This window comes from Sinocyclocheilus anshuiensis, unplaced genomic scaffold (genome assembly GCF_001515605.1).
Source record: "Sinocyclocheilus anshuiensis isolate Anshui unplaced genomic scaffold, SAMN03320099.WGS_v1.1 scaffold702, whole genome shotgun sequence".
NCBI lineage: Eukaryota > Metazoa > Chordata > Actinopteri > Cypriniformes > Cyprinidae > Sinocyclocheilus > Sinocyclocheilus anshuiensis.
The window spans coordinates 1325035-1349151 of record NW_015548184.1 but is presented as its reverse complement, the minus strand read 5'-3'; the positions used below and the strand labels follow the sequence as shown (position 1 = coordinate 1349151).

Below are 24117 nucleotides of genomic sequence, written 5' to 3'. Positions count from 1 at the left end.
TTTATTTTCACAATGTTTTTAGGAATAAAATGTTGTATATAATTAGGCAAAGTATATTTGAACAAACCCCTCTGTAAAAATCTTAAGAATATCAATAGAAAATACATCTGGAAAGCTTGGTGTATGAGATTTCTTGCTCAATGTGTGAGAAAAAATAATTTAAAGAAAACAGCTAATGTATTTAAAGTTATGTATTGTAAGTGAATCTAAAGATGCAAAGAGATAAAGTGCAATAACGAATTTGGAGGTTTCCTTTCCACTTTCTGAAACAACACGTTTTAAAAAGGCTAAAATCTCCAAATTAACCAGTGCATGAAAAAAACAAAACAATCTTTGCCTAGTGTCTTGCCTTAAAATGTCATCAGTCCATTTGCAATAGAGGCTGACAAGGTTTTTCCATTTTTTTCATTTTAGTCATACATTTCAGGCAGACCTCAAAAACTGATATGGCAATTATGAAAATCAGTCATTCATAATGCACAAAAAAAAATATTTTTAGGTTAAAATAAAGCAGCAATTGAAGAAAAACCTGTTCTTCAAAATCAATTGTCTTCTTTATCTGCCGTTCAGCTCCACTCCTAATGAGAGTTTGGCCTGTGATTGCCTAGTAACGCTTCCATAGAGACTCAGTGCTCTTTGTGGTGACAATAGGGCTTCAATTCACCCATGAGACAAACTGACTGGACAAGTCATTCATCGATGCAAATGCCAGCCAAGACGTGGTCATATGCATCTGTTTCCCTCTGTGAGCCCACCACTTGTCGATGATGGACAGCCAGCGGCACGTATTCTTTGGAGCCAAGCCTGCGCGCCGCCTTCTATCCACCAGAGAGGCCAGCAGGACAGGTCATGAGGGAATGTGGCCATTTACGATGAAATAAATGTCACAATCGCCACATTCTCAGTCAATTCTAACAGACAAATGTATTATTCAGAACATCAAAACAATGTCTTTCTTCCAGACTACAAAGGATTGGTGCTTCTCAATGCCTTTTACATAAGAAAAAGAGTGAGCAACAGAGTGAGAGGAAAAGTGAGAAATTATTGTGAAATTAGAAGTGACCAAAAATTATTTTAAACCTTTGTGTATGTATTGTGTTATATATGTGTTATAAATATACACACACACATACACATATATAATTGTTTTGCAAACACTGTATCTTTGGCTACGAGTCATTTTCAGCTGAATGTGATGAATAACAATAAACTATAAGCGCCATTTTTTTAATTTCCAGTCATTAGTCTGTGAATAATTTATGCGCAGGCATGATTAGGCATAGTAATTTTTTTTTTTTTTTTTTTTTGGTTAACAAAACTTTGACATCATCTTTTACAAGTCGCTTTGCAGCATCTGCTAAATGTAAATGCACGTCATCACAATTTTTTGGTAATATAGCCTAATTTTGACAAGCCAAACTAATCAAATCAGTATACTTTAGAGTCAACTCTAAAGAACTCATTAGGGTTTCCTTAACTTTTTACAATAATCATTATTCAAATGCCACACTAAATGATTTTGTGTCAGACCATAGTATAATAATAAGATAATTAATAGAACCATACGAGGGCATTTATTACAAAAAAGGAAAAGGCAAAACTCACATAAGCTTGTATTTTAATAATAACTTTCAATAATAAAGAGAAATAAAAATGGAACCATTTAACCAAGATAGTAATAGCCTGATTATCCAAACATGCTGCATTTACAGTTTTAACTGAATGTCTTCTGTCTCACTCTTTTAATTTTATTTATTTATTTTTTATTCTTTTAATTTTAATAATTTTAATTTTTTCTGCAACTTACATGTTTATAATATCTGTCTCTTTCTGAGACTGAATTAGAAATTACTATAAAATTGCTATAGAAAGCTATAGGCTACCACAAATTTGTTTAAAAGATCTACCAAGCACTGTCCAACCATACCTAATATAGCCTTCTAGCTATGTCTAAACTTTATGGCATTTACATTTTGCAAAAAGATTGTTTAGCATATTTTTTAATTCAATAGGCCTATTTTTCTGAAGGTGTGAACAGAGAAAACATCCTGGATCTGAACGCACAACTCTTTCTATAAATAAACTATTGTTTTTATATGTAAGAAAGCCTATTTGGTCTGTACATGTTAAAATCGTGCCTAAACAATCTATCATTTGTGACTCTTGACCACAAAACTAGTCTTAAGTAGCACAGGTATATTTGTAGCAATAGCCAAAAATACATTGTATGGGTCAAAATTATCGATTTTTCTTTTATGCCAAAAAATCATTAGGACATTAAGTAAGGATCACGTTCCATGAAGATATTTTGTAAATTTCCTACCGTAAACATATCAAAACTTAATTTTTGATTAGTAATATGCATTGCTAAGGACTTCATTTGGACAACTTTAGAGGCTATTTTCTCAATATTTAGATTTGGTTTTTTTTGCACCCTCAGATTCCAGATTTTCAAATAGTTGTATCTCGGCCAGATATTGTCCTATCTTAACAAACCATTTATTCAGCGTTCAGATGATCTCAAATTTTAAAAATCGACCCTTATGACTGGTTTTGTGTTCCAGGGTCAAATTTCTCGGTAATAACTGTCGTTCTTTAAAAGGTAAAACAGATGAATTATTCAAATCAGAAAGAGTTCTTTTTGTGCTTTGGAAAGAGTTTGTTTCGTTAATTCAATAATGCGGGATGACGTGTGTTAGTACTCCACTTCCCACAATGCATTGTGCAGGGTGAAGCGGATGTTTATATTCCGCATGAACAGTGAAGAATGGGCGAGCAATGACAGCAGAAGTGAGAGATGGATCGAGAACATAGAACACACTCAGCACAACACTCCAACGCACCATTGCATCGTCTGTAAGTTGTCATTGTTTTTAAGTCCATCAGTGCAGTGTGGCATGACAGCCTGCGTTCTTATAGGCGATTCATAACCCAGCCTAATGAACTGTAGCTCAGCTCGCTAGCAGTTCCTCTTTTCTGGTTACATTTTAAACGTTTCGATCACATAGGAAGCCACATATAGCTAAAATCAATCGATATGGTGGTGATAGAGCTAGTAGCCATCAGCAGCAGCTTTCAGTCTAACATTAAAGGGATAGTTCACCCGAAAACACCAGAAAATTCTGTCATGTTCTCCTTTTGTGTTTATTAGAAGAAAGTCTGGTTTGAAACAAAATGTGCGTGTGTGTGTGTGTGTGTGTTTTAAATATAGGTTTTTGGGTGAACTATTTCTTTAACTTGCTGTGTTTGGTAATTTGTCATGTCATTGAATGGCTTTTTCACTATTTTGGCAGTAATCCGCATGATGTCAGTATCTAAAACCACTAGAATATGTTGTGGAAGTAACAGAAATACATCTTAACTAGAAAAAAACTCATTTCATATGAATCTCTCTCAACAGGAAGACCTTTGACAGGAAGTTTGCTTTTAGACTTTATGGTTTATGCCAGTAATTAGATTGTTCAGGGAAGTTATGCATAGTTTATTATAGGGCTGCACGATAAATCGCATGCGATATTTAACGCGCATCTTGTCAGAAAGCCGGTTCTGTAATCAGCGGTAAATCTCCATCACCTGCGGGCTTTCACATTGAGCAGCATTAACTACACAGAGCCGTTGTTCACTGACGAGCTGCGCAAAAAATGCGGGTTAAATATCGCATGCGATTTATCGTGCAGCCCTAGTTTATTATATATATTTTACATATTAGAATGTGCAGCTTGCCTGTTCGTTTGGATTTAATGAATATTCTTGGCAACAAGCGAATTAAACTATAAGAAAATAATTTTTACAAACTCATTTTGTGAAAAAAAGCCAAACAACAGAAAATGTACAGAAAAATACTTACAAATGGATGTAGCCTACAGGTGTTAGTGTTCTATTAGAGTTTTTAATATTTTGAATTTGCTTTCAGGGATTAAAGTTTTCCGTCTCTACGACAGATTTCCGTCAATTGGAAAAAAAATTAGGGGAAAAGAAACATGTAGCGCGTTGTTGTTGTTCTGCCAGTGCAAGTTACCAAAAATCATCCCCTCCACGTAGGGCTGTCACGATATTAGATTTTTCACACCACGGTTATTGTGTCCAAAAGAATTCACGATATCGGTATATCGCGATATCTATAGAAACCTTAGGGAATCAGCCAAATTAATTTTTACTTTGTTTATTTCGTTTTTCTTTTTACCCAATGAACATAAGGATACTGATAAACACAGGGCACATGCATTTTCACTTCTTCTTCTTCTTCTTCTTTAGGTCGCAGCTGACCTGAGGACTCTGGCTTTCTCCGTCTTCTTTGAAGCTCCCTATGAAATAACAAGAGAGAAAATACTGTCAAGTTCAACAGTATAATGAATAAATATTAACATCAAATCTGATACTTTAATCTGTTAACTTGCGTACCCGTATTTTAATCTCTTTAACCTATAGTTGCGCCGGCGCCAATGAAGTCATGCAGTTAACGCGCTTCTAATTCAGTATTAATGTGCACCCAGAACGACCGCAGATGAGGCATTAAGTGCATGGCACTGCATGCGACCAACTTTACATTTTGCAGAGTTGAATGTGGTCGCTCAGTTTTTCTAGATCAGTTTTAATCGTGTAATAGATTTGAACAAAGAAATCAATTGCTACACAAAGGCAGTATTGGCCATGACTTGATTGCAAATACAAATACAAAAATTAGACGAGTAAAGAAAACGCGGTACTTATTAAAAGAATCACCCTTTTATTTAAATATATGAAAACAGGAAACCGCTGTTAACAGGTTAATGTAACATTTCCCATTCAATGACTAGTAAAATAATGGCAACTTACTGTCTGGATAATATTGAACATGGCTCTTCTGAGATATATTCATCTGCAGACCGCAGCATGGATACTATTGGTTCTTCTTGGAGTAGTGCGGCTGCGCGCTGCGTCTTCTTCTTGTGTGACAGGTGTCAGTGTTAAGGCGCAATACTGCCACCTGGGAGGTCAACCAGGTACTGGCGCTGGAGTAGGCTATTTGCGTGTCGTGTTATCATAAGTGTCCTGTTCATTTTAAATATCATGGTTATCACCAATACCGGTATATCGTCACACCCTAAATTAACACGATGTCGATATTTCACTATTTGAATATCACGGTTATCGTCAGTACCGGTATATCGCGACACCCCTACCTCCACGGCTGCAGCTTCTCACTGACAACATAGTGACGCCGCTCGCGTCATTCACAGTCGGGTTATTAGCAGAGAACACAGAGCAGGACTTGAATTTCGGCGCGGGATTGCGGCTATTAATAATAATTCTACTCACTCCCGCAGTTGAATTCCGCGCTTATAACGCGATGACAGATGACGGAATTTATCATTTGCACGTGCTTTTGAGTCTTGCTTATTTAAAATGAAAGAGAACTCGCTCGCATAAAATTTTTGAATTTGACATAGATGATGACATACTTTTAATAAAATTAGAAAAATGCCATTACAAAGGTAAAAAGAAAATGCCCCTGTAAATCACTTTGAGGCAAATATCACCTCGTATTTGGAAGGCTAATTTTTGATCAGAATTTGATTATTGATCAGAAGGTGCTCCTACATTTTTTAAATTAGGACAAGCTCTCCTAATTACAACAAGAAGAAAAAAAACTGCTCTTAAACTGGGTGTGTGGCAGGTATAGCTGTGGAAGGGGGTTTGGCTGTGGAATGGGGTTTGGCCGAGGAAAAATGTTCAGTCAAAAGATTCTTTTTTTTTTGCTTTAACCCCTGAGCTTTTATTTTGAGTTTTTGCTTTAAAGGAACACTCCACTGTTTTTGAACCATGGGTACGCAGCGCCTGAAAATAGTCCCCAGCACGCTTCCTGTGCAAGCAGGTGGTCACATTGGTTATGTTGACGGAAGTTAGCCTATTTTCAGGCGCTGCGTAATATCATTGCGCCTGCTGCACCCATGTTTGCTGTACGGCAGCAAAGTTCCTTGATTATTACGCCGGAATGAGAGTATAGTTCCTAGCCATATCGGCCTAGAAAATCGCAACTTTTCATTTTCTGTCGGTCTTAGTACACGATGTAACTACAGAAGAGTCAAGTTTTAAATAGGAAAAATATAGAAACTCTTTGGTAATTTTTGAGCGAGATGCTAACGGTCTAATCAGATTCAATGATCTATGCTAAGCTACAGCTAAAAGTGCTACCGCCAGACCTGGAGATCGGCTGAATGGATTAGAAAACGGTAAAACTCACCTGTTTAACTCTAGGGGAGTTGGAAAATGAGTATTTTCAAAAATAGTGGAGTGTTCCTTTAATCTTAATTTAAGTTTTAGTAATTTTGTAATGTGCTTTTGACTTTTTTTTTTTTTACGTTTTTTTTTTATCATCTCAGTTTTAGTTTGTTTAATATTTTTATTATTATTTTCAGTTAGTAATGTTTGTGCTTCAGTTTAATTAAACTTGCTTAGTTGCCAAGGCAACATTTCTAATTTTCATTTAGTTTAGGTTTAATATATATATATTAAATAAAATAATATATCAAAAATAATAACCTTGCTGTCAATGCATTTATCTGTATTTGTTTTTCTGTGTTTACTTTTATTTAACCCAACCTTTTTTTAGTATTTAAAACATAGAAGATGTGTGTATTGTTCATAAATTCATTCTTATGTAAATTGTCTTGAGTGCTTTTATGAATAATATACACAAATGAATTCAACTTGTGTTTCATGAATGAAGCCCAAAAAATTACTGATCTTCCTTTATATATTTCAGGGTTCTCAACCTTTTGTGTGATTTTGTTTGTGTGTGTCTCTCTATAACCCACAGGTCATGCATGCAGCTTGGCCTATAGCCTGTACTGTGTAGAGCCTATCGTGCAACAGCGCAGGGAAGAGTAAAGGGCTGTGCTTCCTGACACAAACCCAGTCCTGCTGCTCCATGTTTCCTATGCTAACCCTTCTGAGCATGTTTTACTATATCTGTCTACGGCGGCGCTCCAGGAGCGGGACACGGAGCGAGGCGTTGGGTAGCCGGCGGGCAGTGGAGCTGGGCCAGCGTTCGGCACTGCCTGTCACCGTTGAGGTCGAGCAGTATGGCAAAGAGGTTCTGGACTTCAGTTCTCACTATGGCAGCGAGAACAGCATGTCCTATACCATGTGGAATCTGGCGGGTGTGCCTAACGTCTATCCCAGCTCAGGAGACTTCACCCAGACGGCTGTGTTCCGCACTTACGGAAGCTGGTGGGAGCAGTGCACCAGCTCTGCTCAACGGTTCCGTCGTACGCCGCCCAGTTTCCACAGCCAGGACTACCTGGAACTGGCCTTCGAGGAGCCCGTCTATCCCACAGCTGTGGAGGTGCTGGAGACCTACCACCCCGGGGCTGTTATCAAGATCCTAGCGTGCTCGCTCAACCCTTTCTCCCAGAACCCTCCAGTTGATGTGAGGTAAAATGTTAGGTGTGAGCGAATGTTCTGGATTTGTAATCAAAAGGTTGTAGGTTCTAATCCCACAAAATGTGATCCATGGCATTTAGCTCCAAGTTGCCCTGCCAGTTACTTTAAGATGGAGAATTCATCTTTTATATCTTTATTTTTTATTATTTTAGTCATTGTAGTAGCCTAAAAATGTACATTATCCTAAATGAACAGTCCCACTCCAGTAAAGCTTGTCCAGATATATTTCACTCATTCAGTGTTAATGTGTTTTTTTTCTTATTTTTAATAAAATTCATTAATTCACTGACAATAAAATTAAATTCTTTAACTAAGCAATTTAACAACTAATATTACTAAAATATTAAAATCAAAGCCATAAAACAATATGTCTAAACAAGTTGTGTTCCAAATTTAAGGTTGATATCTCAAAAAAAAAGAGCTTTTAGTAAGATTTTATTTGGGTGCAGAACAGAACCAGACTTTTAATAATTAGATCCCAGCGTTACACAGCGGTGGGATTTATGATTCGCACTACAGTATAATTTCTCTCTATCAAACATTACAGGTGCGCACACACAAACACACAAAAATTGTATTTAGGACACGCATACAAACCACACTCTGACATCCATACCAACACACCCACACAATTATAGCTGCATTATTTATCCAATTGGCTCTATAATATGCAGAAACAGAAAACAGAAATAAAGCGAGTATTTTCTTTATTGGTCAAACCTGAAAAAATGGCACCATCTGGTAAAAAATTCAATTTTAAAGCCTTGCCAATATAATGAAAGCCCATCAACAAAAATTGCATACTTTTACAGTTCAAGATAGAATAACAAATCAACATCAATTCATGTGTAGTAAAACTTTCAACAACCCCCTCTATTGGTTAAGAAGGATAATGGCCCATTGAAAGCCATTAATAATAATAATTAGTGCTGTCAAACGGTTAATCGCATCCAAAATAAGTTTGTTTACATAATATATGTGTACTGTGTATATTTATTATGTATATATAAAGACAAACACACACAACATATATTTTGAAAATATTTATGTATTTACGTGTATATATTTATATTCATATAAATTATATAATATATAAATATATTTAATATATAAACGTAACATTTTTCTTAAATATATACATGCATGTGTGTGTATTTATATATACATAATAAATATACACACTACACACATATTATGTAAACAAAAACTTTTTTGGATGCAATTTAATTGCGATTAATCGTTTGACAGCACTAATATACATATAAATAATATATATAATGTGTGTGTTACAAAAATAATGTTAATTTTTATTTACCTAATAAAACATAAAATTTACTCTATTTTAAATAAATAATTTTACCGAACAGTTTAAACCAAATTCATAGTCATGGCCAGTTACATACTTTTTCAGCATATTTGATTGTTATCATGAACTGCACCAAACTATGACCAAATTTCAGATTTCAAGATGTATTGCAATATTGAGTAAAGAATCGTAACTGAATAACAATATCGCAGATTCTTCAGAGTTGGATGCCATTGTTAGTGTTTTGAGTATTGTCATGTTATTTTTTTGCAGGTGGGAGGTTCTGTGGGCCGGCAAGCCCAACAAAGCTCTGACCCCTCAAGCTCGCCAGTTCTCCCCCAGCATCAAGCAGATCAATTTTGCCACCAACCTGCTGCGTCTGGAAGTGAACAGCTCTCTTTTGGAATACTACACAGAGCTGGATGCTGTGATCCTGCGAGGCGTTCGGGAAAGACCCATTCTGGCCCTCTATAAGATCCCTGTCATCGACATCAATGATCTGAGTGACAGTGAAGAAGAGATCAGTGAAGCAGGAGGCCTCTGCTGCAGGTCGGGTGGAGAAAACAGGCACAATCTGGGGAACGGCTACTTTGATAGGCTTCCTTATGAGGTTAGCATTGGAACCTCTCACTGTAATTACTAATGATGCCTGTGAGTTTTGGAATGTTTAGGAACATGTAGTTTGTGCCATCAGTGTGTTTAATAAATAGTACATATGCCAAGTAACAGAGATTGTTTTCAAGAACTGTTGATAACAACACATGTTGGACCACAGAGTGTTGAAATCTTCTACGTACCAGACACATATTGAAAAAAAATAGTTGAGATGTGGTCTAGTTCCTCAAGCCCTGACTTGTGTGGTTGCAATAGGTCATTTTCAGATAATTAGAGACCATTTTATTGTAATTTAAAAATACCTTTCGCATTCGTAATCCCTTATTACCTCCACACAGCTCAGATCTCCTGTCCAAACCACTGCCAACCTCACAGTCTCGTTACAGCAAAAACAAAACATAATCTGGCCATTATCTGCTAACTGATATCCAGCATCACACTCATACTATTGTTCACTTTTCCAACAGTGCACGTAGCAAAAACATAATCAGTTCCTCCACAAAACGTCTTGAGAGTAATCTTAGTATCTCTGTCTTTGCAAGAAACTGTTTTGATGCACAAGAAGAATATTTAGCATGCTGTGTTTTAGTCTGAAAGTCACTGTTTGTTTGTGTCACTGTAGCTAATCCAGCTGATCGTGAGTCACCTGCCGGTTCCGGACCTGTGCCGATTGGCTCAGAGCTGCAAGCTTTTTCACAAACACTGCTGTGACCCCTTGCAGTACATTCAGCTCAGCCTGCAGCCGTACTGGGCCCGGCTCACAGACGCCTCTCTGAGCCACCTGCTGAGCCGCTGCACCCTCCTGCAGAGACTAAACATGTCCTGGACGGGCAACCGTGGAGCCGTGACGGCTGCTGGTTTCTGCAGGTAATGACAAGAGTCTCTGATCCAGATATTTAAAATATTTGATCTACCAAATGGATGGTAATAGTCGTTCCATCTCTGTCTTTTTTCCTCAAGCTTTATGAAGGCCTGTGGGGTGAGTCTGGTGTGTTTGGAGCTGTCGTGCTGTCATTTCCTGACTGAAGCGTGTTTAGAAGTGATCGCCCAGACGTGTCCGTGCCTCCAGGAGCTCAATTTGGCTTCCTGTGACCGTCTGCAACCTCAGGCCTTCAATCACATCGTCAAACTCACTAATCTACGCAGGCTCGTATTGTACCGCACCAAAGTTGAGGTTAGAGCAAGACTGAGACAATGCCTGATTTTCTCGAGTAAATCCTTCTGGGGTGCACTTAATTATATGATGCTATGAATTTTATGTATTTTTAATTTGTAATTTAATTTGATTTGAATTTGCAAATTTAAAAAAAAAAAAGTTTAAAGTAGTTTTTACAGTTTCATAGTAAATAGCAGAATCTATGATGCAAACATTCAAATATGAGACAAATTCAAATTCTGCTGTAAAGCAGCATATAAATCAGCTCATATCAGTTCAGTGTTCATTTATTTCAGTTTAGTAATCAATCAATTATTCAGTTAATCAATTATAAAACAAGTTCAATTCAGCAATAGACCTTAGCCAGGTTTGATGGCATATTGAATTTAGCATATATAAAAATGAGGCTGTGAGTCGTAGACTTAAAGGTGTCATATAACGTTGCTAAAAAGAGCATTATTTGGTGTAATGCAATCAATGTGTTTATGCGGTTTAAGGTTAAAAAAACACATTATTTTCCACATACTGTACATTATTGTTGCTCCTCTATGCCCTGCCTTTCTGAAACGCATCGATTTTTACAAAGCTCATCGGTCTGAAAAGCGAGGTGTGCTCTGATTGGCCAGCTATCCAGTGCGTTGTGATTGGCTGAATACCTCAAGCTTGTGACGGAAATGTTACGCCCCTACCATACTGTGATGCCGTGTCCCGGCGTGACGAGACAAAACCAATAAAACCCATTACAAACGAGGCATTTGTTGCATCCAGTGGGGACATAATTACGGATTATAATGACTTATACTGTGTTTTTTTACATATAGAAACAGCCTTTGTGCACAGCATTGTAGGCTACTTTCCCAGGTTTAGGAAGCAGTCCTCCTTAAAATGCGCTGCACACATCTGAATATTTGGGTTGAACTGTTCTGGAGCAGTGTTGTAAATACAACTTAACCACTGATTTCTCGTTGTGTCCTCTTTTGGAAGGCCAAACAAAGTAGTTTTGCTTTCACAACGAAACACACAGCGTCTTCACAACATGGCGGCGGTGGCAACAATACTATAGCGAGAATAAAAGTTACACCTTCTATCTTTCCGTGAACATTTGGCCGGTGTTATGCATATCTTGTGACATAGACATGTGGGGGCGTGTTTAAACGAGGCGTTTTAGGAAGGTGTGGACGAGTCCTTTTTTAAAGAATATCTCTTTAGGTTTGAGACTTTAGTCTTTGCTATTTTCAGGATCTTATCTTTGCACGAACAGCTTGTAACACTCCAAAGAGAAAGGAAAACTTGAAATTGCGTCATATGACCCCTTTAACAGTCTTTTGCATGCACTGTATAAAGCTCCTAGATCATTTCATTTTCAAAACTGTTTTGTGGAGTTTTTGTCTACTTAGTTTTTTCGGAAAGACGTTTCATCAACTAAACAACCTGAATGTCAAACAATCGTACAGTCCATTGAACACACTGTACTCCTGTCCCTCAGCCTCATTTCATTCCCATCAAAAATTAAATATGGTACTACCCTGACATTGGTCAATAAGCAGCTCAACACAAAGCAATAGTTGAAAGGCAAGTCAGCAAATCATCTTGGCTGACTAGCTTTTAGCTGGTAAAATTTGCTAACAAGACTGTTAATCTTTTACCACATTTTTGCCACACTGTTTAAAACAACTTTTTAAATTTACATTAAAGGGATAGTTCACCCAAAAATGAAAATTCTGTCATTAATTATAGTAATTACCCATAAGACCTTCGTTCATCTTCAGAACACAAGATATTTTTGATAAAATCCGAGAGCTTTCTGACCCTGCATAGACAGCAACACAACTGACACGTTCAAGGCCCAGAAAGGTAATAAGTACATTGTTAAAATAGTCCATGTGACATCAGTGGTTCAACCGTAATTTTTTGAAGCTACGAGAATACTTTTTATCTGCAAAGAAAACAAAAATAATGATTTATTAAACAATTTCTTCTCTTCGGTATCAGTCTTTGATGCATGTTCACAACAGTAGGCCTACTACAACATATGCATGTGGTGCTGCTGAAGCAGGAGCCGCCGTTCTGACATAGAACACGGATGCGCTGCGCCTTGTTTGCAAAGAGCGGAATGTACACATACGTCGTGGCACTGTCGTAAACGTACATTGAATTCAGACACGGAAGACAAGAAATTATTTGATAGTCATTATTTTTGTTTTCTTTGCACACAAAAAGTATTCTTGTAGCTTCATAAAATTACAGTTGAACCACTGATGTCACATGGACTATTTTAACGATGTCCTTACTACCTTTCTGGGCCTTGAATGTGTCAGTTTCGTTGCTGTCTATGCAGGTTCAGAAAGCTCTCGGATTTCATTAAAAAGATCTTAATTTGTGTTCCAAAGATGAACGTCATAAGGTCATACGGGTTTGGAACTGCATGAGGGTAAGTAATTAATGACAGAATTTTCATATTTGGGTGAACTATCCCTTTAATGTAAAATCTAAATCACTGTTTGTTTTAAACAGTGTGGTAAAAGTTTGTTTGTCTAGTTAGCATGTTTTACCAGCTTAAAGCTAGTCAGCCAAATGATTTGCTTTTTATCAATTGTGGGAGGGGCCATTGTGAGGAACAGCCAATCACAACCGTTTATTTTCCTGCAGCAGTACAACACACAAGAAAACGGAAACCCTTCTCAGTTCCATACAGATTAGATGAGCATTGTGGTTTTTATACTTCATTACTTGTGTAATATCTGGATTGTGTGATGTTCACTGTATTTCCTGCATCACATCTTTATGATTGTATCCATGATTAAAACAAAAGATTTGGATGGGGATAATGAAGGTTTTTTAACATCAAAGCTGAAATTGCTAATTACTGATCCATGAAATTTTGTGTTGCCCCAAAAGTTGTGTGCTTTATCGTGCATCACCTTTATTTATTGTTTATACTACATCATTAAAAAAGCAAGTTGTCTTGGGAGTTGAAGAAGAAAACATGCTTATGCCAGCCTATTTTAAACTGTTATAGTTACCTGTTCTTCTAATTGTATAACATCAGGCCGTGTAAGTCTGGCATACTGGCATTACCACCTTTAAATCAGTTCTACATGCTGGTACAGGCCCAAGTGTGCCACTTATCTATAGTCCTCCCGTCCCTCTGTGTGTGGTTGACTGTGAATCAGCATTTGTAGTTGTATTGGTGTCTCTTCCAACAGATATAATGTTTCTGTAGTGATGGCGACTGCACGTAAACATGCACATCAGACTGTGTCTGTAGCAAACCCACCTTTCTGTCATCATCACTGTAAATGAAATGTCTTCTAGGGAACCTAATGGTGTAAATAACTATGGAAATATACACAAAACGAACTCAAAGAGAACTGTCAATCTTCAGGTGGTTGTTTCATTTCACGTGACTATTTTTGAAACCAACACAATAATGAAAACAATGGCTGTATTCTCTTAGTGGTGCTCTCATGACACTTCAGCTTTTTAAATCAAAACAAACCCATTTTTTTCTGTGAAACATCATATCACTCTATCTCCGATGTGAGTGTCAGCCATGTGTGCCAGACTGTGAGGTCATATAATAGTTTTATTTTGACACATCTATTTAGAAGAATATTGAATAGCGGAGTTAAATATGTTGTCATCTTTGATTTGTGATATCAAATGTGCGTTCGTTCGTCTCATTTTGACTTCACTGGCATCTGAATAGAATGTTATGTTATTCTCTCATTAGTGTTATGTGTTAATCATCACTGTTTTCTCCATTTTATTTCTTTTCACATGCAGCAATCAGCCATATTGAGCATCCTCACATTCTGCCCAGAGCTCAAGCACCTCAACCTGGGAAGCTGTGTCATGGTGAGTCCACTGGTCAGTTGAACCGATATGTAGTTGGTTTGTGACAGATTATAATGGTATTTATTAAAAACAATGGTCAGCATAAAAAAGGCTTTAGAAAGTAATGTTTTAGCATTATGAAAATAAAGTCTATTTTTCGTAATGAAAGAGTGGGTGCGACCATGTTTAACTTAGTTAAATGTGCAAGGCTTCCAGTGTTAGTCATTTCTGGTTATTTTAGCTGTACAAAACCAGTCTGTTTTGCTGCTTTATATTGTGAAATGGTATTTGTTATCATATTCATCAACACATCATATTTAGTCCATTTTGTGTTATTCTAGATTTTTACCTGTAACGGCTAAAGTCTTGCAGAAAAATAGCTTACATCCGCTTTAAAAAATAAGGTGTATATTATGAATTTATTCTCAGAATTTTATGACTTTTACTTTGAGTTTACTCTTGTCATTGGACTGAATTTTCAAAATATTATTGGTAACACTTTAGTATAGGGACCAGTTCTCACTATTAACTATAGTTGTTTATTAGCATGCCTACTATTATCATATTGGCTGTTTATTAGTACGTATAAAGCACCTATTCTGTATGACCATATTCTATATCCCTAATACTAGGGCTGTGCAATTAATCGCATGCGATTATTATGCGCATCTCGTCAGTAAAGCCGGTTCTGTGATTAGTAGTAAATCTCCATCACCTGCTTCACCTGCAGATGGCGCGGCATTTAATAAACAGAGCCGTAGTTCACTGACAAGCTAGGCAATATCGCGTTCATAATCGAATGCGATTCATCTGCGATTGAGATTATGAGTGGCTCTGTGTAGTAAATGCCGCTTCATCTGAAAGCAGGTGATGGAGATTTACTACTAATCACGGAACCGGCTTTACTGATGAGATGCGCATGAAAATCGCATGCGATTAATTGCACAGCCCTACCTAATACTACCAAAGACCTAAACTTAACAACTACCTTACTAACTATTAATAAGCAGCAAATTAGGAGTTTATTGAGGATAAAGTCATTGTTTTTTTAATCTTTTAAATTTTAAAATCAATTTATTTGTTTGTTTTAATATTTTAATATGGCACTAAAATGCTATTGTCGCATACTATAAATACTTGCATGTACAGTATTTAAGATTAGGTTTAGTGTATCTCAAAAGAATAATAATATATTGAAAATAGTGTATTAAAAGGGACTCGAATGTTATACTATTTTTATTTTAAAGTGGGCATCCATGCATGTTTATTGGGATATTATTGCCCATAACCCCTGATACACAAGATTAGTTGCATCAGAGTGCAATTTTATGATGTTATAAACTCAGAAAAATAAAGGTTCCAAAAGAGGGTTTTCGCAACATGCCCTTGAAGAACCATTTTGGGTTCCCTAAAGAACCTTTCCGTAAAATTTCTCTTTTTTTTTTTTTTTAAATCTAAAGAATCCTTTTCCATTCCAAAGTGGCCTAATTAATTAGAATTTGCCCTACTTTTTGTATTTGGGATGAGGTATGAAAATCGTTATGTTCCTTTTCAGCTACAGGAACATTGGCTGCTCATAGAATAGCTTCGAAACAGTTATCAATAAGTGCTTCACTGTAGCGACATGGTGATTTCATCACAGATTGAGGACTATGATGTAGTGGCGAGCATGTTGAGCGCACGCTGCCATTCTCTACGCTCCCTCGACCTGTGGCGCTGCAGGAACCTAAGCGAGCACGGTCTGGCAGAGCTGGTTTCGGGCTGCAGGCTCCTGGAAGAGCTAGAACTGGGTTGGTGCTCCACACTTCAGAGCAGCTCCGGCTGCTTCCAGCACTTGGCCCGCAGTTTGCCCCGCCTACGCAAGCTCTTCCTCACCGCCAACCGCACCGTGTGTGACTCTGACCTGGAGGAGCTGGCCGCTAACTGCAGCGCTCTGGAGCACCTTGATATACTGGGTGAGATGAGTGTTTTTATTTCAAATGCACTAAGATTTAAGGATTCAAACCAGCATTTCTTTCCCTGCAGAATGAAATCAGAATGAAAAACAAAAAAATTCTTGAATATACATGATCATTTGAAAGTTTGGGGTTGATTTTTTTTTATTTTTTTTATTCTCTTATGCTCACCAAGGCTGAATTTATTTGATCAAAAATACAGTAAAAACAGGGAAATTGTGAAATAATATTACAATTTTAAATGAATGTTTTCTATTTTAATATATTTTAAAATGTCATTTATTCCTGTGATGACAGCTGAATTTTCAGCAGCCATTACTCCAGTCTTTAGTGTCACATGGTCCTTCAGAAATCATTCTAATATGCTGATTTGGTGCTCAAGAAACATTTCTTATTTGTATAAATGTTGAAAACAGTTTTTGTGGCATTGTGATTTTTCTGGATTCTTTTATGAATGGAAAGTTCAAAAGAACAGCATTTGTCTGAAATCAAAATATTTGTAACATTAAACTGTCACTTTTAATCAATTTAATGTATCCTTGCTGAAAAAAGTAATACTTTCTTTCAAAAAAAAAAAAACTAATAAATGATGACAGAATGTTTGTTTTTAGGTGAACTATCCCAGTAACTCTTTTCGTTGTTGTTTTTCAGGCACACGGATGGTGAGCTCTGCCTCTCTGCGGAAGTTACTGCAGTGTTGTCCTCAGCTAAAGCTGTTGGACGTGTCCTTCTGCTCACAGGTCGACTCTCGCTTGGTCCAGGAGCTCAGTGGCCTTTTCCCGAATGTGTCCATCAAGAAGAGTTTCACTCAGTAAAACTCGCTGGGTCCTGAGCAGGAGCAGCTTTACAGGACGGTCTTTAAGACCCCGGGGAGAAGGGTGGCGCATGGTGCTGTGAACTTGCTGCCTTGAACTGCACGGAGCTGTGAACTGCCGGTTCGAAGATGTTATAGATGTTTCACTCGCTCTCAGCTTGAATGGTCTCACTATGTATTGAATCTCACACATTTCATCAGACCTCAGTTTTTGATCTTAATCTCAGGGTTTTATTTTTGTCTTCAGAGAGAGACGTTTGTAGTATGCTGTACTTCAGCCGAATGGTTTTGTTTTAAACGTACTTATTCAAGTGTTTCAGTACCAATGTTTTATTTGCTTTGTTAAATGTTGTCAAATCAATGTTAAATATTGTGAAATAGTGTACTATGATTATTTATTGATTGATTATAAATTCAGGGCCACATTGACTTGAATTGTGGGCACAGAAATCTTTTGTGGCAATACCTTGTTTGTGTGAAACTTTGCCCATATCTCCTGTCAATCCTGTTATGCACATGTATATACACAATAGGGCAAATACCAAAATATAAGCTTTTTTTCCTCTATTGCAAAACTTGACGTTTCCTTTTACACAGGCGCATGCTAACCGGTAGATGACATATCCTTGTGCCTTAGTTTTAAAGAGAGAAGTGCTTTGTTTGTTTGCTGGTCGTCTATATTGTGCTATGCTAAATTGTGATTTGCCAAAATCACCCTAAACCAAAGGGGTTTTGCGTTTTTCTTAATACACTTTAATTTTGAAAAAAAAACAAAAAACAGATGGCAATGTACTGTATTTTCTTTAAATGTGTACAATTAAAGTAAAATCAAGGATAAATTGTTTAGTGCTTTTGGTAAAAGTTTTTTTAAATGCCATGTTTTTTTTGTTTTTTTTTGTTTAAAAAAAAAAAAGGTTTTCAATTTGACTTGCCTGTGCTTTACTAGCAGTATAATAATCACACCCTGTAAACAAACTCTACAGTTAATTCGAAGCAACCTAACGCTAAATAGTATTTATGTTAAATTGTACAGTAGCTACAGTGAATTTCTTGTCATTTTGGATATTGTATTAAATTTGTGCTGTTTGGAAGCAGGAGGCTTTTAGCATCATGTCAGATCTGAGAGTGACAGTCGAGGTCTTGGTTCAATAAAGTGAGGCTTAATATTTTGTGGGTTTGTCTTTTTTTGTGATTGTAAGATTATAATAGAATTTATATTATTACTAGTGCCAAATCACACAGATTATGTTTGGCATGTAGTTGATCTATAATATCTCCATCAGTGAGATTCAATAATTTGGTCAAACTGAAAGTCAAAAACTTCCCTAGTCTTAATCCCTCCAAATTTAAGGGCTTATTAATATTGCATCTGGCAGTGACTGTCTCATCGGACTAACAGTGATGTAATGAATTGTTTATGTCTACTTTAATGATGGACTGAGGAGCTCTAATGTGCCCTGAGGACCTGGAGGGATGCAGTTAATTAGATGAAACGATTTCTTGATTTCTATACAACAATTGCTAGTCAGTACACGCAGAAAACTGTCATTACATCCCTGTAAATAGATCAACAGTACAAAGCTGTCTGCCTCTGCTTATGGACCCTGTAATTTAGAAGTGGCATTACACTCCTGCTACAATGGTTTCAGCATCAATATGCGTTTGACCTTTTCTCTGTTTCATATAACTTTTGTAACAGAATCTAGTTTTCAGGAATCTTAACACCTCACATATGCATACGTTTCCTGACATAAAAGCAAGTCTAAAAATTTAACAATTTTGCAGTTAATTTTAACCTTGCGTATATTGTTTTCCAGAACATCCACCTCACATATGCATACGTTTCCTGACATAAAAGCAAGTCTAAACATTTTACAATTTTGCAGTTAATTTTAACCTTGCGTATATTGTTTTCCAGAACATGAACGCCATAAAAAAAATTACTTTTTAAATATATGCAGTTAAAAGATAAGCTGGTGGACATTTAAATATTATTTCCAAAATACAATTGCCAATGTTCGTGTCTCAGCAAAACATAGTTCAGAAAGAAATTAAAAGTTATAATTATCAAACGCTTTTCGTATTTACAGCTAAAGTATGTTTTTGGGGGGAAATCAGGAGCAACTGTGATTCATTTATGATCCATGGTGTGTAACATAAACTGTGCAAATGAACATGGCAGCATGTTTAAGTCAGAGAGCACCGAAGAAACCCCGGAATGCTGAGCTACAAATCGCCATGTGCTGCTGTTGTTACGTTTAATCAATGTTGCTTTGGTGTCCTAGAATAAAATCTCACTAGATGGCACTACAGGATAAGGATGATCGTTTTACACATTCAGGGTATTATAGAGTCAATTCTTGTCTTAAAACGTCTTGTTTTCCCAATATGGAGAAAATTGCATCACTTTGAAACTTTTTTTAAATAGTAGTTGTAATTTATCTCTGAATGGTTAAAGCACTGGGATTTGCACGATTGACTATTGCCTATTTCAAACCTTCCAAGCAAGCAAGCACCACGAAAAACATAAGAGCAACTCTAAAAATTAAATTCAGCTCACTGTTAGTAATCATGACGAAATTATGAAAGCTATTACGAAGACAACGTAATGTTTCACATTATAAGTAAATTTATTTTATGGTTTATTGTTGTCAAAATTATATTAAAATTTGAATTATTTCAAACTGATTGATTGCAAACAATAGCAAAAATAAAAACACGCGAAGTAAATTAATGCCATAAAAGAAGGCCTATATTGAGGCCCACGTTTTGATGCCACAAACTAAGCGACACCCTAAATAATAGTGCTTCATCTGTAACTGGTTCTTTACAAAATCTACGAAATTTAAATCGAACTAGTTTAGATATTCTAAACACTGGCCGTACATTTTTATACTGACTTTACCACAAAAGCCAGCGCGCTGTGTTAAACGCAAAAAAGACAGGAAAGCTTCAGCAACACATCTCAGCGACAGTGCTCAGGGGTATAGCTATATCTTGTTTTTATTTTTGTTATTTTTCTATTTCAGGGAAAATAAACAAAACTTATCTGTTTGCATATGTTGTGGCTTACAAATTTCACGCTCTCAGTTTCTTTTGAGATTGCGCTGACATATCAAACCATTTGAACGTGTGCAGTTTTGTTAATTCTGTTTCACATTTAAAAATTTCGTTTAAAAACTTGACCGAGACGTCGATAAACATAAGCTTCATCCGCATTTTTTATTTTTTTTACACCCGACGACATAAAATGTCAGGTTTGATTCTTCGATTTAGAAAAAAAAAAACATATACTACAAAATCCGATTTCTATCACAACCTCTGCGCATTTTATTATACCCACAAAATCATCCAGTTCAACGTTTGATGGAGTCTTTCTGACAGAGTAAATAAAACAACAAATAAATAGCGCCACAGTATTTGTAGAATTACATGACAGTTTGATCAATTAATCTATGTAAATGTTTCTTTTGAAAAACAAAAAAAGTAGAACGATAATAACAGACTTACCTAGAATTTCTGTGGAATAGATTTACACCAAAATATGAATTAAAATATAAGCAAAATAATACAATAAGAAAATAATAATAATAATTTCTGATTGTTGTATTGTATTTACACATAGTGACGTATAGCAAGCCCCTGGGAGAAATCTTCCCGTTTTTCCAATCCTCCAGTGTTTACATTTTCAGTAAATCATCACTGCATCGTGTCCCTATAAATGCGAACCTGAACCAACACAGTGAAGAACTATAAAGCACAAGAATTTTTTTTTTAAATCTTTTTAAAAAGTATCCTTTTACAGTATACCTCTGATGCTGGGTAAATGTGGAGAATATTTAATAATAATAACAATAATAATAATAGTGCCCGTGAAATTGATATGCTTGATAAATGAAGGAAATATAAAATACACAAAAACGCTTTGTCATATGAAACAATGAAGAATCGTTTGACTTCAAATGAAAATATTGCAGGTCACATCACTTGCTTTTCCCATTCTCCACGATACTGTGTAAATAATCTCTATTTCAAAATAATTAAAAAAGACATTCAAATGTTTGAGATATATAATATTGAATTCGTTGGGTAGAAAATAGTGCTAACATTGTTGGAGACTGAACATTGTTTACTATACATAAACATATAGTAAAGTCAGCTCATAATTTATATTTAAAAAAAAACAGCTGAATGTGGGTTAAAAAGCATCTGACTTCCGAATGAGATAGCAAGCAATATTCGGCTAAATGACTATAAATATAAAGGCAAAATATACCAAGACTCTAACGTTAAAGAAATAAGACAAAAATAAATTAAACAAAAAGCTCTAAAATCTTTTCCAAATTCAAAATAATACGAAAAAGTGCTCAAGTGAGAGAATAACGTAGCTATGTCCTTTAAAAATTATACAATATTTACAGCACTGTGTGGAGTCCTGTGAAACAACTGTATTTTATGGTAATATGACTAGATCGAAGGAAATGCCAGGTTTCTATCACTAGCCCTTCGGTGATTTGTCTGCAGCTCGATGCTGGAAGTTTCTTTTTATGTCTTTTCAATTTAGAGCTATCCGTTGATAAAACGGAGAAAGAGACCAGAATCAATTGTGTGAGACTAATTTCTTGGCGCCACGACTACAACATCTGTTTAGTGTGACCTTGCACCTCACTGTCTCCATGAGTAGGAGAATTGGTACATAACCATGCTGTATGTAAAATAATAATAATAATAATAAAATATTTAAAGGTCTTTTGATCCCAAGAAAATGGTTGAATACTGTGCATGTCACACTGATGTTGTTTTTTCAATCGAATCGATGTTCACCCTCAATCGCCCACAACAAAAGTAAAAATGGCGTGTATTTGTCAAATGCTGCAGCACAAGTCACTTTTCAGGCTAATTCCGCAAAAGAAAATGCAGTGAATGCGTCTAGATGTAAACAACTGGCTATGGGACACCCATGCTCGCGTTTGAGGGACATTTCGCTCGTCTCAAAGTGTTTGATAAATAGAAGGGTTACACCTTAAAACTGCGTCTTTTCACAGTGTTGGGTATTCACAGAACAACCGTTCTCTTTGCTCGCGCGGGAAACGCACGGTCCCCTCTGTTGCAGCAGTACGAATTTTGAGTAACATCGAAGACGTATATAATCTGCTCTCCCACCTCAGTAGTCTAAACCGCAGCTGCTTTCACTTTGGATAGCTCCAACGTGAACGTAATCATAAATGAAGACTGAGGCAGTCAGTATGATAAGATGTGTCCTTGTTTTTGTCTTGTTTTTGTCTTTTCTCACTGAACTGGCGTCTGAACCCCGTGATGCGGCGGCGTGTCTCCGTATACGTCCTCGGTCCCCGGCAGAGGTCCGCCGGGAGGCGTCATCCGTTTCTCTTTCTGTCTTCTGTTACAAAACCAAACCCTCACTACCTCTTTTTCCAACTGCAGACTGTCCGCCAGCGAAGTAATTTCCAACGCGGCTGGCTTTGGGCACTTAAGGAAATGGCTCTCCAAAGCCCCTTTGACGCTTACCTCGATGGAAGTCCTCTTTTTCCGTTTCCTCCCCTGCGCAGCTATCTTGTCCAAGCTCGTGGGGCTGCCAGATGTGGAGTCCGCCTCCTCCAACCACTTGTTCAACAAAGGCTTGAGCTTGCACATGTTTTTGAAGCTGAGCTGCAGGGCCTCAAACCTGCAAATCGTGGTCTGCGAAAACACATTTCCATAGAGCGTTCCCAAAGCTAGTCCGACGTCCGCCTGCGTGAAGCCCAGCTTGATCCTCCGCTGCTTGAACTGTTTGGCGAACTGCTCCAAGTCGTCCGAGGTCGGCGTGTCCTCGTCCGAGTGGTCGTGGTGGCTCTGGTGCGGCTGGTGCTGGTGCTGGGACGGTGGATGGCCGTGGTCGCTGAGATGTGGGCTGTGGTGGTCCTCGTGCGCGTCGCGCATGCTGTGGTGGTGGATGCCCTGGCCGCTGCCCGGGATGAGACCGTTCACGCTGAAGCCGGTCTGCGAGTAAATAAGGCTCTGTCCGTTCGACGTGGCCATGCTGGGGATGTGAGCCGCCGTCGTCGTTCTCCATGCCCTTGAATCGTGATGGTTCCCGTGCGTCTGATGTACCAGATGGGGTGGCCGCGTCTGATGCTGTAGATTGCTGGAATTGTGCATCTCGTCCCGGGGGCTCTGCACCGCTGGCTTGATGTCCTGCTCGCCGAGGGGACTGGACGACCACGGACCTCCTTCTCCGTGTGACAAGGCTGTTATCCACTGGTGCGCGTGGCTGAGCGGGTGACTGTTGCTCTGCAGCGAGTAGTCACTCTGCAACAGGGTTTGCGCGTCCCTGTAAGCCGTGGCTTGCTGCATGCTCCCAGGCTCCGAGTGTACAATAGATGGGCTGGAGGTGAGGATATTGTAATGATTGGATGCTGTAGTCGCCATGACTCTCGGAGCCGGACTGATCACTCCTATTAAAGGAACCTTGCATTTGACAGTTACTCTTTTGCCACAGGCGTCTCCCAGGCTCTTTGCCAAGTGGACGCAGCGGCGCGCACCTGAGCTCCGCCCCCCGACGACGCTCATTGGGTGGAAAGGGATGATGGACGCGTTTTTTGGAGGCAGCCTTCAGTTCATTGGATGCTCGAGAGTCTTAACAAACACTGCCTCTTTCCCTCAAAAGAACTCCGTGTCCTGCAGCACCTCTGAAATGTGAGGGACCGACGGGCCACCAAGACCGGAGCGAAGAACATCAAAGGTTATGCTTTTTATAACTTGCAGAGAATTCATTTCAAACTTCTCTGTTATGGAATTTGCGAGTGTGTGTGTGTGTATGTATGTATGTGTCTTGTTCAATAGAATTTATGCAATAAATTAAAACTATTTTATGTGATGTCATTTCATATTTATTGATTACAGGTTCGGGGATTCATTTGTCAAATAATGGAAACTATCTAATCTTTCTAGCGTGATGTTTCCTGAAAGGTATTTGGACAGTCAACTTTGGATAGGACTTTACGGAGAATTT

The 24117-nt window shown here is 37.6% G+C and overlaps 2 protein-coding genes across 3 annotated transcripts; one reads left to right on the top strand and one right to left on the bottom strand.

Annotated features, from left to right (window-relative positions):
* The first annotated feature begins 2750 nt into the window (after positions 1-2750).
* LOC107704940 (F-box/LRR-repeat protein 4-like) lies at positions 2751-18277 on the top strand. 2 transcript variants are annotated; one of them, XM_016508006.1, is made up of 9 exons: positions 2751-2856; positions 4255-4344; positions 6800-7416; positions 9005-9341; positions 9969-10213; positions 10307-10520; positions 14289-14360; positions 15982-16294; positions 16946-18277. In XM_016508006.1, the coding sequence occupies exons 3-9, from the start codon at positions 6911-6913 to the stop codon at positions 17107-17109; spliced, it is 1851 nt and encodes a 616-aa protein (XP_016363492.1). In that variant the 5' UTR covers positions 2751-2856; positions 4255-4344; positions 6800-6910; the 3' UTR covers positions 17110-18277. The 2 variants fall into 2 exon arrangements, with proteins under 2 accessions (XP_016363492.1, XP_016363491.1); XM_016508005.1 differs by lacking the exon at positions 4255-4344.
* A 3211-nt stretch (positions 18278-21488) lies between these two features.
* On the bottom strand, positions 21489-23619 carry LOC107704941 (POU domain, class 3, transcription factor 2). Its single transcript, XM_016508007.1, has one exon. It carries the CDS (start codon positions 23532-23534, stop codon positions 22398-22400), a length of 1137 nt encoding a protein of 378 aa, XP_016363493.1. The 5' UTR covers positions 23535-23619; the 3' UTR covers positions 21489-22397.
* Between the last annotated feature and the right edge of the window lie 498 nt (positions 23620-24117).